The sequence below is a fragment of the Antrostomus carolinensis genome, unplaced genomic scaffold, assembly GCF_000700745.2.
Source record: "Antrostomus carolinensis isolate BGI_N321 unplaced genomic scaffold, ASM70074v2 scaffold7217, whole genome shotgun sequence".
NCBI lineage: Eukaryota > Metazoa > Chordata > Aves > Caprimulgiformes > Caprimulgidae > Antrostomus > Antrostomus carolinensis.
In genome coordinates this window covers 119,578-136,285 of record NW_010326619.1, presented here as the reverse complement: position 1 = coordinate 136,285, position 16,708 = coordinate 119,578, and the positions used below count along the sequence as shown (strand labels likewise).

Genomic DNA, 16,708 nt, shown 5'->3' with positions numbered 1-16,708 from the left:
ACATTCATTTTATTTCTGAAACTCTTTAAATTCTTAATTATAGAGACCATGAACTGGGGAGGGATATGATGACAGAGATGTCTTATCCAAAGTAGGTAACTTTAAAGCATTCGAAAGCAAGAATCATAATATACCTGAGACATAAAATACCTACATGTATTTTCAGATTGAAAATTATCAATAGTTTGTGCTTGCTTCAGGGAAATAATGCACTTAGCATTTAGTTTTTAAATTATAGCAATGATGTTTGTGGTGGTTTTGCTAAAGTAGTGCAATGCAAACCTGCAGTGATTTCACACAACTGAATCCATTCCCATCATTCTTCTCATATATTTGGAGGTTCAAAAAGCCTGGACTTAAGGTTCAGCTGGTAAGAATGGTTTGTGCTGGTGCTGGGGTTTTGAGGGAGGGGTTTATGTGTGTGTGGGGAGGGTTGTTTGTTTTTCTTAGATCCACACTAAACCTAAGTTGTGTGTCTGGAAAAGCAGACAATTAGAGTGCAACAATAACTAAAATTAATAATCAAATCCCCTTATGCCATAAAAATCTGTGCTTCTGGCTAAAGCGCAGATGCAAGTTGCCACCCTTTACCTGTGCAATCCTCTTAACACAGGTGTACTGGGCTTCCATTTCCAGATAGCGAAGAAGAAAATTGTAACTCACTGTTTGCTAAATCCTCTTAGTGATGAAGCAGCCTGAAATTTTGCTGTGGTCTGTAGAATTAGCAACCAACTTACATTTGCTCTTTGCCTGCTCCTTTGATTGAATCCGCCATGGGCCAGTTGTGCAGTGAACTCCTCCGAGGAACCCTGATCATCCAGAGTTTCTCTGAGTCTGCAACACCTCTACTACAGCCCAGTTGTAAGCACCTCATGGTTAGTTGGGGGCTGCAAACCTTGGTTATTCAATGACCACATTTCCTTTATAATTATATTATTCCTTTATAACACTCACATAAAAGCTTTTCAAGTTTCCTTTTTGCTTTTCCTGATATATAAAAGCTGGAAAGAGAAAATCTCTTGGATGTAGGATTAACTGAGCTTTTTCCTTATTTACTGAGAGGGATTGGAGTAGCCACATTCACATCTTAATTTACCAAGTGATGTCACAGGAAAAAACAATTGCAGTGGTAGGTGACACAATGTGTTTTCACTGTCAATTAGTAATATCATAAGAAGTGAAGTTGTCTATTTCATGCCCTATTTCTAGAAGTTCAGAATTTAGAAAACTTAGAAAATTTTCCTAATTCTGAAATTTAGAAAAAGCTAATCACATTATGATTTAAAGACAAAATGTTTTGTAAATATGAAAGTCTCATCTAGTTCACTCTTCTGACCTTTTTGTATTCTCAGCCTTACTTCCCTGCTTTTTTCTTATCACGGCTATTTTATTTTATACAGAAACTTGTAGTTTTAAAATTTATTTGTATACTCACTTTTCCCAGTAACTTACTGTTTCTGTGTTACTCTTTCCATGACTTGCTCCTGCAATTTCCCAACCACGTTATCTCAGGGTTATGCTCGAGACCAGAAGGTGACATCTAACGCGTCTCTGTCTGTCACAGCCTCCTGCCTCTGTGACTGCAGTAGCGAGTAGGAAAGTGTGGTGACAGGAGTAAACCACTTCCCAAGTGTGACTTAAGGAGCTGACTAACCTCTAATGTTTGGTTCTCCAGCATATATGAAAAATAAACCAGAGCAAACCAGAAGAGACCTTTCTTTTGTTGAGGCTTTACTGGGAATGGCTGCTGGAGTAGCGCAGCTCCCTGAGGAGCCGTGAGGAATGTCCTCAGAAACACTATTTCCTATTGTGCTGCTTTTGCTGATTAATTCACCCTGCTCAGTTAATACAGTGCATTGCTCCAGGTTGTTGGGTCTGTATTATTAGGGAGTTAATAAGTTTACCTTTTCACCAGCAGCTCTATTTAAAGGTTTTATGGACAGCTCTAATTACTGGCACATTACTATTATGTATCTCTTACTCTGTCTGATGTCTTGAGACAAAAGCTTCTCCTATTTACTTGTGAAAACCAGAAAAATAACTAGAAATGGTCTGAGAACTAGATGTATTTTTAGTTTTCCTGTGTCACTCTTTGGCAGTAGTGGTCCCTGTAGCTGCACCAGTGTTTAGGTCTGGATGGGAACTGGGTAGTACTTCCAGTCTGATGCTTCCTGGTCAAAGGGATTTAAATCTCAGGCACTAGTCCTGACCTATGACCCCTTTTTTGCATGCTGCCATGAGAAAGATTTAATCATCTTAAGCATCTTAAAGTAATATTTCAAACATCAGTGTGTGATATCCTATGGTTTTTGAAATGTTTTGTAATAATTTGATTTTACTTTTTTGCACTGAACTTCCAATAACTTTATTGCTTTGCTGGCCAGATTAAATTTTTTTTATACATTGGTCTGTAATCATATTTTATTCATGGGCTTCTGCCTATATATTTCTTTAGATTTTATAAAATTCTTGCCAGTTTCATGTTACTTCATAAAGTATTTAATCTTGGATAAACTGTGGCCAGATCCAATAGCAAAACATTTAGAATTCAGAATTAAACCACAAAATAATAGCGATTTAAGATGTAGTAATATTTTTCATCATGTAGTTGAAGCCAAAGGCTTAATCTGTCTTAATCTGATACTGCATGAAAAGTGGTAGTGAATAAAAATTTCTAGCTCTCATTCTGTTCAATAACAACTCTATTAAATTTGTCTGGCATCATCATATAACATAAATATGAGAATAAAAATGGGTAAATGTAAGGAAAGAGAAAAGCTTGTTTCTTCAGTGGAATTTGCAGTGGGATTTCTTTCTTTTGTGATTTCATCCCATTTGCTTCGTTTTGCTCATTTCACATAGTTTTTTGGGAATTTCCTGACAATTCATTAACAATTCCTGACAACTACCTGCCTTTCAGCTGAGCTGATCAGATTGCTGGAGCTGATTCCTCTCAACTGCTTAAGGAAAGAACCTAATTTATCATCCAGATTTACAGCCAACAGGACAACAAGAGCTGTGGGCTGTGCCTGACGTCCTCAGTGTTCCCTTGAAATAAAAGGAACGAGACAGAGATGCATGTGAAACCCCAGATCAACTGATCCATGGCCTTTGCCAAGTCGTTGGCCAACTGATGCTCTCACCAAAGCTTCTGAATATCCCTGGAAAAAATCAAATCCTCGCCTTTTCTTCATTTCTTGCAGCAATCTGGAAGCAGATTCCCAGTGATTTTTTGGCAACTGTCTGAGGAATTGCCAAGGCCACCTTGTACTTCTGGGATTTGTATCTTGCAGGTGTTTAAACTATTAATTGTGAATTAGGTCATAGACTCATAGATGCTGAAGAAATTGTGTTGAGCAGAAACCTTATTTATTTGGGCTTTTAGCTATAAATGCCTACACTGGGTTTGGCTGTTCTTTTGATATGTAGGATTTTTAGTAAAATATGTCAGTGAAGTCGAAACAAGAATTGCTATATTTTGACACCAAAACATCTGTAGCACTTTTTGTTTGATTCTTCTGTGTCAGCTCTTTGTCACCACCCAGCTTTGCAAGTGTTGGCACTTGCTGACAGAACCAGATCTGGGGATTCTGGGGATTCTGCCTGGTTTCAAGTTTAACATTTTGCAGCCATATATGTGCCTCAGAAAACTGCATTTTCTTTATGTGTGTTCTGGCTGGGGAAGTGCCTGTTCTGAAGCATCTGTGACACTATGTCTGGGTGGTTTTTAGTATGATGATGAACTAAATTTAATGTGGAGCCCTATTGCAAGCTTGTCAGAGATACTTTTAGGGCAGGATTCATTTCACCTAACTTTAAATGTCTGCCTTACAATTCAGTGAATTTTGTCCAACGAGTTACTTTTTCTCTCTGATTAGCTTATTATTTATTACTTCAGTATTTTTCTCTTTGCATTTAAGATGGGGACAAGTGGACATATCTCTTACTTGGACAAAACCTTGCTTGGCATGATAGTTTTGTTTAGGTTTGTATGATATCAAACTGTAGTTTTTGGAAGGTAAATCTGTGATTAAGACTTTCCTGTGAGGAGTGCAAGGTGGATAAATCCTCAGAAGCTGGAGAAAGGAGCTTTCAGTGGGATTTACTTGTTCTAGTCCTTTTGCTTTTAAGATCAGTCATTTTATATGAGAACACAGTTAATGCTGTTCCTTCCTGATTAGAATTTCTGACCTTTCTAAAATGGAGACAACAGGGGTCTGAAATAAACTCACCTCAATGTGCTCAGGCTCTAGTGAAGGAAACGATACCTGATTTACTAATATTTTTCTTTCCACCTAAGGATGGTTCCTTTCTGTTGGTGGTTTTTGGTTTGGTTTGTGGTTTTTATTATATTGTGAGGTTTTTTTTCCCTGTCATCATTGGCAGCAGGTTAATGGTTACTGCAAAAACACCATCTTGGAAACAGAGAACAGGCTCTCTGAATCACCTACCCCATCACCCTCCAACCCAAGGAGATGAGAAGACAACCTGTGGTACTTACTGCGAAAAAGAGGAATACAAAACCTGATCACATCAATTCTTCACTTTTAAGCAACGCCACCCCTCATGCATGCAGGGTAGATGTTGTTTCTTCTGACTGTTATTGCTAATCCTGGAGATGTTCAGTCATCACCAGAACTGTTCTGATGCAGAGATACTTGGTCTTTCATGACAGGGTAAAGAGGTTTAAGGTTTTAATTGCACTGGTTCTGCATTTTGGCTTGAGTATAAATCAAAAGTGGAGCTGAAGATTCTTCTAAATATGAATCTATTTTTGGCCTTGATGATTTATTTTATCTTGTCTTTTTAACTACTTCTAAGTTATTATTTCTCTTAAAAATTTCAAGGTGTATTTCAGGTTATCTGGAACAATGGGTTGGACCGTGATTGTAAATTTGCCATCTTGGCATATAAAAGAAAACAAAGAACTATCAAATGTGGCTTTCTTGTGGTGTCACTTGAAAAGCATGTATGTTGGCAGTAGTGCCAGCTTAGATATCTGCTCTTTCATCCATGGGTATATTCCACCTCATTTGTGCCAGTTAAAAATAGCTGGTAACAAAAAGGAGTGAAGTTTAACACAGCAGTTTCTGACCCAGTTCACTGCGTAGCTGCACACAGAGTTGTAAGAGCACGAGGAGCAGGATCTGCTGCAACCAGCACTACATTGCAACCAGCACTTCTGCCAGAAGAGATTCTCATCAACCTCTGCCTTGAAAAAGTGAAGCGATGTGTTATGTGAGTCCAGTGCAGGAAATAGATAGAAGTACTTGTCTTGCATTTGGCCAGAGCATTTCTCTTTTAAAATAAATGTAACAAGGCAGATTCAGTGTCCAAGTGTTCTCGGGTTAGTCTCACTGGGATGTGGAAGCATCTAATCAAATAAATGGGAGGTAGGAACCTCTGGCTTTTAGAGGCTTGCTAGCACTTCCAGGTCATTCTTCAGCCATGCTGCTTCAAAAATGACTGGAGGCTGTTGTTAGATCTTTATTGAGGAGAAAATTAATGAGGCTATGGAAAGACTTTAATTTTTTATTAGCACAGGGAGCTAATAAAGGCACTTCTGTGTTTTATCACTTTTATGGGAAATTCATCAGGAACAGCATCAGTGACATATCTTGAGGTTAAGATTGTTGTGCAGTGTGACAGCAAGGAGCATACTTTTGAGTCTGAAAATGTGATATATTCTCAGAGTGTGACACTTTTCTTCCAGAAACATCTTTAAGGTCAGGTGTGGTTCCAGCAAGCTTCTTGAAAGTGCTTTTTATTACTTCCATGATAATAGCACAGCTCCACACCACCTGTCAGTTTGTGAGGAAAAAGTTAGAGTGCCTTAACTTCCTATTACTCAATCATTCATAATGAAGGCAGAACTATAATAAGTCATTTACTTCATACATACGAATGTCAGTTGAAGGGTGATGACATACCATTAAATCAAATTTTATAAGTGCAGCAGTTTGTTCATTTGTTATTAATATTGCTTGACACATCCCCTTACAAAACTTTCTCAGATGCTCTGAACTCTTAAAATACTAATAATTTCAGCACAGCTTTTGTCTGGATAATATATTTATCTTGGAGAAAATCCCAGACTGGTTTGGGTTGGAAGGGACCTTAAAGATCATCCAGTTCCAACCCCCCTGCCAGCAGCAGGGACACCTTCCACTAGACCAGGTTGCTCAAAACCTCATCCAACCTGGCCTTGAACACTTCCAGGGAGGAGCAGCCACAGCTTCTCTGGCCAGCCTGTTCCAGTGTCTGACCACCCTCACAGTGAAGAACTTCTTCCTAATATCTCATCTAAACCTCCCCTCTTTCAGTTTAAACCCATTTCCCCTTGTTTTGTCATTAACTGCCCTTATGAAAAGTCCCTCCCCAGCTTTCCTGTAGCCCCTTCAGGTACTGGGAGGCCGTTATAAGGTCTCCCCGGAGCCTTCTCTTCTCCAGGCTGAACAGCCCGAACTCTTTCAGCCTGTCCTCATAAGAGAGGTGCTCCAGCCCAGATAGAACATGTAGTTATAGACACTGCGATTATGGGAAAGACTGTTGCTTTGGCCATGCTAAAATAAATAATAAATATAAATGAAATAGAGTTACAGTCATGATGTAGTAGTCTCGTTGGTTTTGCAGATGGGATAGAATTTGGGAAGGTGATTTGTGTCTCAGACATGCACTCTTGGTGAAGTGGCTGTGATTGCCCTTACTTGGAGAGGAGGACACTTTGCAGGGGAAAAGCTAAAGGGTATTCATATGCTTAGGAACTTGCAGCAGATTTTTAATTTTTTTGAGGATTATGTTGCTTTTACAAAAGGCTCTTGTGGCTGAGGAGATCTGTTGTTGCAAGTGAAGCTCTGACCTGTTCTGGGGAGAGAAGAAGAACTGAGGTTGGAAGTTTCCATCTCCCTCAAGCTTGTGTTCTCATAACACTGTGTCCCTGCTGGTACGGAGGAGACAAAGCTGCCTGATCCATGCAAACAAAATGCAGGAATAGGGACAGTGTGGAAGGACAAAAATGTCACATCTGGAAATTGAAGCTGGCAATAAAAGGGAGTTGAAGACATAGAAGACTTTTCTAGGAGAAAAACCTGATAATTTTATGATAAGAATTAGGAGGATGAGAGGATACTTGTAACTGGGACTGTTGAGGCAGTGATGCTGGCTGGCGTGGGGGATGTAGCTGGAGGATGAGGATGGGAGAGGCCAAGAATGGAAGACCAAGAGTGGGAGAGCTAGTGTGGCTGGACAAGAGCCCAGCAGTGCTGGCTGGATGCTGGTGCTTGAGTGTGTCTGCAGAGGGTTGTGACGGGCAGGTGTGGAGCCTGGCTGGGTCAGGAGAGGGGAATAGGGGCAAGAGAAGTAGCTGTGGACCTGCACAGCTTAAGCCAGAGCTCTGGGGCAAGTGGAAGGGTTTATATCCAGTAAAGTTCAATCCACTTTGAAGCCTGGAACTGAAGTCAACATTTTTGGTGTTAGCCAGTGTCTGGGAAATGTTCATTCAGAGTGCTCATCCTGCTCCAGTTCCTGTTCGTGCAGATGATGGATCTGTAAATTCAAGTAGCAGCAGTCTGCCTGGATTTGCATCTAAAACATCCATCTGTATCTCTGTGAATATTATAGCGACGCAAAGGAAACTCATCCGGGAAGCAACATATAAACACATCATACTTGCACAGTCAAGCATTTAAAGGTCAGATAATGCCAGAATTGAGGGATTATTTTTTTTCAGAATAATCTTAATTCTTTCCATTTTGTGTGTTTGGGATTTTAAATCTAGTTGTATGAAATTGTGTAATGTAGTTACTATATTGCTATAGATCAGGTTTGTAACAAGTAGGCTTGAAGATGCAAAATACTGCATGATACTCACTAGTTCTTAGATAAGACTCTCAACTTCAGGAATGTTTAGGTCTGAAATGTTCCAAGCTTGGTGTTTTAGAATGTTTTCAAACATGTTATCTTTGTCTCTTTCTGAATTGTGGGAATATGAAGATTCTATTCTCCAGGAACAATAAACATTTTATTTTATTTCTTCTTGAAAGGGCTTAAGAACAAATAACTGATATTTGAGAGCCAGCTTAGTGTGAACATGGGCCTTTTCTTTATTTGGATTGAATAATTCTTAAAAAGCTTTTAACACCATTGACAAAAAATACTCTCACCTGATGATTTTCATTGTTACAAGTTATATAAGACCTGGAAAAGATCCAGTGTGCCTAAGCCTAATGTAATTAATCAAAGGGGTTTTTGATCAAGAACACCCATGAACTGATGTGTGTATTCAATAAAATGACATTTAGGAAAAGGCATGCATCCACCTACTTATCTCTTAGCCAGCCAATTTCTTCCAGCTCGTTCTAGCTAGCTGCTAAATATTGCTTTGTATACAAAATAACCTTTGTTTCTTTGTTTGTTTTTTCCTAAACCCCAACATTTTGCTTTCTGTAATGCCTACTGCTTGGACAGGGCCTGTAGATGCTGTTAAACACTGGATATATTTAAGCAGATCTGAAGGATGTAACGGGAGCAGAAGCTCGTGCTCCTTTCCTCAATTAATTAGGTAATTTTGAGCACAGAAATGAGAGTTTCCTTTTTTTGCTAATAGCAAATATCTAATTTTCTGGACTTGTAAGGTGCTTTGCCTCGGAAGAGAAGCCATTGGTGGAATGGGGTGAGGTGTCTCAGGTGCAGTGCTGTTTTTAGAAGGTTATTTGTGTGTGTGTGTGTGTGTGTGAGGTCGCTTCCGAAAACCAACAGGAATCAAACAACTTATTTCTTTTTTTTAATGGTTCCAAACCTACTTCAGCAGCCTTCCTCACTACGCACTTTCTCAAAGCACATGCAGTTTCTGGTTGTCTTTTACCTTTTCTGTCCCCTTCTATTATTTATTTATTTATTTATTTTAATATCCTTCTCACCCAGAGGTAGTTTCAGTACAATAACGTGGTGGGTGGTGTTAATTATTAGAAAACCCTGGTGCTCACAACTCAGCTCACACTCCTCAGGTGCATGTGCTTGTGCAGGCGTGTTCCTGTCGTGTGCTGTGGTCATGTTGTGCCCTCGCCAAGCACTGTCACCACTTGTGTTTATTTTCACTGAAGGACACGGCAGCTTTAGTGGATTTCCTCCAACACCTAGCACAGCAACATTTGAAAATTGATTTTGTCCCCATTTCACTTTGATTTATTGATTTATTTTTTTTCTTTACAAGGCACCATTCTGCAACAACAGAGATATGATTGTTGTGTCACTTTTATTAGTCAAATGTGATACATTAATAGGAATATTTATTTGCTCTTGGCAGACCACAGTGTAATTCTTCTGAACAGAGATCATTCCATTGACTTTCAGGTTTTGTCCTTTGGACCCAGATTCCGCAGACACTTGTATCTATACCTCAAATTTGCTGTTATGTGTAAGCCTTTGTGCAATTGTGAATTTACTATTCTGCTATGTGCTTTTTATTTTTTAAAAAAATATTTTATTTAGGAAAAAAAAAGTTACATTCTTAGATCCTTAGTCAAAGTGAGTTTGACTTCTTTGCCCAGCCGGGCTCTAGCACTTCCATGCGTCAGGACTGAACTGCAGAAGTCAGGAGTGGTAAATGCATTTCCACTGAGCTGTTTTCCTTCTCTTTTTATTTTTTTTTTCCTTCTCTTTCATCCTAGACCCTAAAAACAGAATGAGCAACGTTGCATTTTTAGAAAAGAGCGTATCATGTTGTGTACCCTCTTCTGTCAGGAGAATCACCTCGTGAGAGCAGTCATGTTTGTGACAAGCTGAACTGGCAAGGACCTTTCCTGTCTGCCCTCCTCCTAACCCCTCCATTTCACAGCCAGCGTTCTGTTCGAGCCAGCTGCTGTCAGTTTTCCTCTGGGAATAACAATGTAGTATGAACAAAACCATCATTTGGTCAGGAGTTTTTAGGATAGATTACAAAACCACCACACTTTTACGATAAGTAACAAAAATCCGTTAAAATATATGAAAAAGGAGAAGAAAATAAATGTAATTTATGGAGAGATTTATGAAAAATTGCAAATGGCAGACTTTTAAACTTTGAAATGACTTTTCTTCTGTGATGGATGGCACGAGGAAGTTATCATCACCACACTTGTCCCCTGTCAGAGCTGCCCTGTCTGCATAATTCAGCTTCCTGCAGAGAGGGCAGCAACCTGTGCTTTTCCTTCATTTAGTTTGAGAGGCATTTTTTTTCAGTACCCCTGTCTAATCCTGGAGACAAAGGGACAGATCTTTATGTAACATGGCAACTAGGTTTGTGCTTTTAATGCAAAACAAACTTGATGTTTGTTGACATCAGTGGAAAGATTCAATTTAATCTCAGTGGGTCTTATTGCCCACAATATGTAGCATCTCTTTTGTAATATTGGCTCCGGCTTAATACTTAAATCTGATTTTAGCTAGCTCCACAGGGATTTTACTTTTATAACATGGTTTTTTTGCTTTGTTTTAATGATCCCTTTTTTCTTAATTATGCATTTTAGAAAATAAACATTTTAAAGCTAACTGGCTTTTCTTTTCTTGCCCTTTCTCCCTACCTTTCTTCCGCCTCCTTTCTTTTTTATATCTCCTTGATTTAGGCAATTTACTACATGCCTCGTTTGAAAAATCAGAGTTTGTAGTAAACATATTGGAGACACTTGTTTTCCTCTACTCTTCGAATACAGAGAGTTTTCCTAGTCCATGTGGCTGGAATGAGATTCCTTTTACTTAGAAATGGAAAGAGACAGTTTTCCTAGTCCATGCGGATGGAATGTGGATGGATGCAATGGAAAAAGACAATGTAGCTCATGTCTCATCAGAGATGTTAAATCTCAGCTTTTTTGAAAAAAAATCCATGTTTAAACCCTTTTGCTTGAATTAATTTATTGCACTATGAAGGATATGTCAGTTACAAACTGTACCCCCCAAAAAAGTCAGAATGTGCAGAAACAGAACTGCAAGCCTCTGTTTCTTGCCTAACCCTGACACTGTGTAACTTGGGAATAGGGGTTTAATTTTATTTACTTATAAAACAGAGTTAATGCCCCTTCTTTGTAGTTATGAATCTTAACTAATTTAAGTCTTATCTGTAAACAGAAATTATATCGAGAAAATTGCATAAAGAGTATTAATGAGGCCTAAGTGGCTTGAGGAAATAAATATTCCATTTGACCTTGGTGAGTCAAAATGGTCTAATTCTGTACTCTTTCTAATTGCATCTTTGATTTTTTTATTTTTTTTCATGCTAAAAGCAATTATAACCATGATAATAAAGAATGAAACTCCTGATAGCTAAGTTCTGGCTTTGTAACACCTCACACTTATCAAACACAATTTTATATGGCAAGAAAAGAAACAATGGAATGGAATACAATACCTGGCTCGTAGATAGACAGAGGAGCAGAGAGTAATGGACAAATATTTCCTTTTTCGTGTGTATTTATTAGATGCTGTCATGCTATGAGCCAGCCTGCTCCTTTAATGATATATTTCTGGATTCTGTTGTCAACTGCCATACTGTTTGCACCATTAAGTAAATGCCTTCTAAAGATGCCCTGGGGAGCTATTACCCAGCAGTAGGAATAACACAGATCTCCTATTTTGCTCTCTGTCATACATTCTCTCGAGCACAAAGGCACATTTCATACAACTGGCTACACAGGTTTCGGAGGATGTCACATTCATTTGGTATTTTTCAATTGATTTGCTTCTCTTTTGTTGTTCAAAATAATTTAATTTCTGGTATCAGTTTCAGTGACTTTTTCTGTTGAGTTCTAGGCAAATATTCACTAAAAGCAAATATGGAATATGTGGGGTTTGGGATTTGCTGTGGAATTGTTTCTACAAACAGACTGCTGATTTGAGTTAAAAATAAATAAATAAACCCCACTACCTCATAATTATGAATAACAATATAAAATATGACATCAAAAATGATAAATGAGCACTATATTATGACTTAGGACTATTAGTTTATACAGGAAATAATTGAATAATTTTGAAAAATAAGTTAATTGATGAAAACTGCGATATAGCCCCTGGTATTCATGGAACAGAAGACAAACCCAGTGTTTGGTTTTATCCAGTTCTTGTGTCATCACAGTCCTTGTGTCTCAACTGAATTATACTGACTTAATTGAGACTTAATATGGCGATATTCAGCATGCCCCATGTAAGGTGTCGGATCCCTCTTTCTCAGTTACTCTGTTATAAAACATGAGAATAGAAAAATATAGACAATATCAACTCTTCTTGTCTACAGGACAGTTTTAAATTTCACATTTTCTGACTTCAGTTTCCACTTCCTCAGCATTGGTTTGATTATTCTGACCAAGTGCTCCTATAACTTTCAGACATTTACCTCTGAACACTGACTAACCCCAGCATTCAGTCAGGCTGGGGTCTTGCATATTAGTACTATGCTTCACTAATATTTTCTATTACAATTTAAAACCCAATTGTTATTTAATTCAGTCTAATAGAATATTATCTAAGAAGGTGTGCTTATAAATGGAGAAACAGATAGTAATGTAGTTTTCTAATATGTTTTTGGTGAACTTCTTTCATCCTCTTGCTTAACTCATTTACCGTTCCTGTACTGATTTAGAGGAATATATTTTGGTTCATCATTGCCAAACCATATAATCTGATTATTTACAAAGGACCTTTGTGGTTCAAAAAAACATTAAAATAACTACAAATTTATCTTTAAAAAGATACTAAGGTACATGATAGAATTATGTGCTTCCTTACATTAATAATCCAAGAAATTAAGACAACATTTCTTAGATTATTATTGGTTATTTCTGTTTCTATTGCACATGTAGGAACTTTTAGGCAGACGAATGAGAACAATTATTGTTCATATGTCTATTGCTTTCCTTTTATTTATATTGTGTTTTCTTAGTGCTTACATACATATTTTCTCTGTAATTTAACCATACTGGTAATTTCATGTGTATTTAATAGAAATTATGGTATTTCAAAGCTCTGTCTTCCTTAAATGCCCAAACTGGTTATTTTTGTGATTTCTGGGTATCTGTACTTTTTATGGCTCTTGGGTTTACTTGCTTCACTGTAGCACAAGTAATTGAGAATCTGTTCTACTTAGTAGATGAAATTATTGAAGGTGAATTTTTGTAGGTCTCCAGAAAATAATGCATATCAGGTTTGCATTGAATCCAGTACAATTCCAGCCAGAGTCCTTGAGGGAACATAAGCTCCCCCAGCTTTCAGTACTGAAGAGTCTTGTGTTCAACCAATGGATCTAGCTTGAAACTTAAAGCACGTGTGGTTCTGAAACAGGAAACTTAAAGCATATGTGGTTCTGAAACAGATTTGAAGGAATGAAAAATATTTCAATTTATGTTGTTAATCAGTTCCTTCTCTGGTCTGAGAAACAGAATAATGGGGCAGCTACCAAATCTGTTATTGTTACCATATCAAGTTTCAGGGTGAAATGAAATAATTCTTTGTGTGTGGGCAATATTGTATTATTAATTGAAGGTTTTGTAACAAAACCACTTGTATGGTATTGAGTTTCAGAAAGTTGGATAGTTTGACTTAAAACAAAACAAAAAAGGCACTGGGTGTAGCAGAATTAGTGGTTACTGGGCCCAAAAACCACTCTTTCTAATCAGTGATAGCCACACTGTACGACTTTGAAGAGTCCTACAAGAGGAATACCAGGAAGAATATGCTCCTAATCATAAGCTAAACTTATATTGAGGTTTTGGGATCAGAAGAAAAAGGTTTTCTATATTGTCACTCTCAGTGCTTCTTTGTACTTCTTCCTGTCTCCCTAATTGATACTACGAAGGTTTAAAATTGCTATTAAAATATCTAAGAATGTTGAAAATAATGTCAGTAATACGAACTGTTCACTTTAGCACTATGTGCTATGCTATGAAAGTTAAATTATAATTTTTTTGCACATTTTCCATAGTAGATCCAAACAAGGAATTATACACGTATTCCCAAGAAATTTCTATATTTGTGAATTACAGAGTTATGATTGTTTGTCTCTGTTCTCTGAATATGCATTGTTGTTTTTTTGTTTTTTTTTTTTTAAATAGGCCTTGATGATTGCCTCCAACAATACATAAAAAATTTTGAAAGAGAAAAGATCAATGGGGAACAGCTGCTACACATCACTCATCAAGAGCTTGAGGAGCTGGGAGTCACTCGCATTGGCCACCAAGAACTCATACTGGAAGCAGTTGATCTGCTATGTGCATTGGTAAGTGATTTCTTGCATCACTCATCTTAATAATTTGGGTTTATACGTTTCCAAACCAAGACTAAAATAATGTAGAGTGCACTCTACAGCTATATGATTATCCAGGCTTTGCTTTATTAAAGCACAGACATGTACAGGCTTCTTTCAGCTGTAAAGAAACTATATACATCCATTTTATGATTATATATGATGGTCTTTTCTTGCTCTTCCTCTAACTTGGTCTTTCATTCAAATACTGTTGACTATCGCTACTGGCATCCATATGGTTCTGTAATTATACACCATATGCCCTCATATTTCACTGCCATTTGCCACACTATACTAAACCAAGTAGACCTGAGTGTTTTAACCATGCCAGCATTCAAAAGGATGGTACTAAGGAGCCAGAAGGTAATGCTAATTAGACTGGAAGATTGCTTAAAATGAGCTTTAAGACAAGATTGGAATGATAAAATTTACTTTATCTAAAGTACAGACACGTGTGTCAATTTAAAGGCATTTTTTAGCAACCTGCAAGCATCCAAATTTGGAAGAACACTGTTTTTTCATGTAACAGGTTATTAATTCAGTTAGCCTCTTAATAAAGTATTTGATACCAGAAAAATCTTTTTTTTTTTTTTTCCTCTGTTATTTAATTCCTACCAGGTAAATAAAATGCAATGTATTAACTTCTAAGGAAAAAAATAACTTTGTGTAGGTGAACAGGTGAAAGGATATTGAAAACATTAAAAAGTTAAATAGTAAAATTACGTAGGCAAATTACATATGACAGTCTCAGTGCTTCTTTATCTGTTCTGCTTTTGCACAAACCAGATTATCCTGTGGGATTTTGATAAGATAAATTGTCTCCAACAGGGAAACTGGCACTTAGCAGTACAATAGAAAACAAGTGGGGGAAAAATGCAGTTGATCTAAGAAAAAAGCAATATGAAGTATTTTTTATGATGCATATGCTTCTTGCAATTACCTCTAATTACAAAAGATGCTTCAAGTAGCTTGAGATCTACTCTTACAAACTAAATAATGTATGTTTCAAATCAGAGAAATGCTGTTGGCCTTGATGCAACCATACCTATAAACTGGTGTGTACTGCATAACCCAACAAACTTCTGTGTTTTGGAAACATTTAAAATCAAACTCAAGAGTTTTTCCTCTGAAATATTGTTTTCCATATAAGAGGAATCTGATTACCCCATAATGTTATGTTTTCTGCAGAACAATGCAGTGTGATGCCCTGAAACTAGTCAGAAATAGCAGACTCAAGAAGTTTCTTCTGGAAAAGAACAACCTTCAGTCATGTGTTCCCGTCAGAAGGACCCTTGCTGGGTTTTGGGGTTTTTTTTTTTAAAGTTTTTTAATCTTTTTTTCTTCTTCTTCTTTAACCAAAGAAACTGTACCTCTCAAATGCTGGCCCTGCTGCTGGTCAGTAGTGCAGCTCTTCTCTTGCTGTGCTGTCTCATGACCTTATTTTTTCTTTTAAAGCAGGACGGGGATTTTTCAGCTCCTGGTGTCATTTATTTAGCCTCCTGCCTTTAAGCCCTTACCCTTCCTTTCTCCCTCTGTCTCTAAAGTGCCTGGTTGAGGGTTTTTTTTTTTTCTGCTTCTAAATGTTTATCTTCCTGCCCATTCTGTGTGCTTTCTGCTGAGTGAGTCTGTTGCCTGCAGCTCTGCTCTTGGGGGTATTCTCTTGCTTCTGACATTTCTGTCTTGCTGCTGCACACAACACATTCTTCAATTCTTGTAGCTTCTTACTGAGCCAGGATCACAAGTAAAAATTTTACCAGACTAAGTATAATATCTATTTTTAATCTGTAATGATACGTAAGAGTTTTAATCTATGTAACCAAAAAGTATCATTAAGAATCTCTCTTAATTCTTTTAAATAATGACAGTAATTGAATGGTAAGAGATCTGATATTTCCTTTATTAACAACTGATATACACTTCTAAAATATTGCAATTGTATTCTTAGTCTGTGCTAAATCTTGAAACATGAATACATTATTGCACCAAAACCTGACTGCTGGTTAAATGATCAGTGAAAATTGTGAATTTTACAGTTCCCACTGTAATGGGTTTTTAGACTAGCTAGTCTAAAAATAGAGAGGAAAGAACTTATTTAAAAAGCAACTAAAAAAAAAAAAGTGTATAGCAGTATCTGTGTTTTGCTTCTGCCACTAAACAGGAACTAACATGTAAAAAATTATTTGAATCAGAATGTCTTAAGGAGCATGTCTTTTTACCCCTGATTTCCTGAGTTATGTTATAAGCAAACTTAATAGGTAGAATCCAGCCCCATCAGTAAGGTGTCAATACATCAGTGAGTTGTGTGTGTATATGGACAGAGTGCATAGAGTACAAAGGAAGTTTATTTGTAGATTCATATGCATATATATGTATATATGTATTTCTTTAAGCTTGTCATGAAAAAAATTAAGGGAAACATAAATTAAAACAATCTGGTCT

At 37.2% G+C, this 16,708-nt stretch overlaps 1 protein-coding gene across 1 annotated transcript in view; it reads left to right on the top strand.

Moving 5' to 3' along the window:
• The first annotated feature begins 773 nt into the window (after positions 1 to 773).
• The window catches only part of LOC104527821 (connector enhancer of kinase suppressor of ras 2), a 128,527-nt gene continuing 112,592 nt past the window's right edge, over positions 774 to 16,708 (top strand). Inside the window, exons 1-2 of the mRNA XM_029085877.1 lie at positions 774 to 861; positions 14,079 to 14,242. Of these exons, the coding sequence (XP_028941710.1) occupies positions 774 to 861; positions 14,079 to 14,242 (252 nt within the window). The remainder of the gene's footprint in view (positions 862 to 14,078; positions 14,243 to 16,708) is intronic.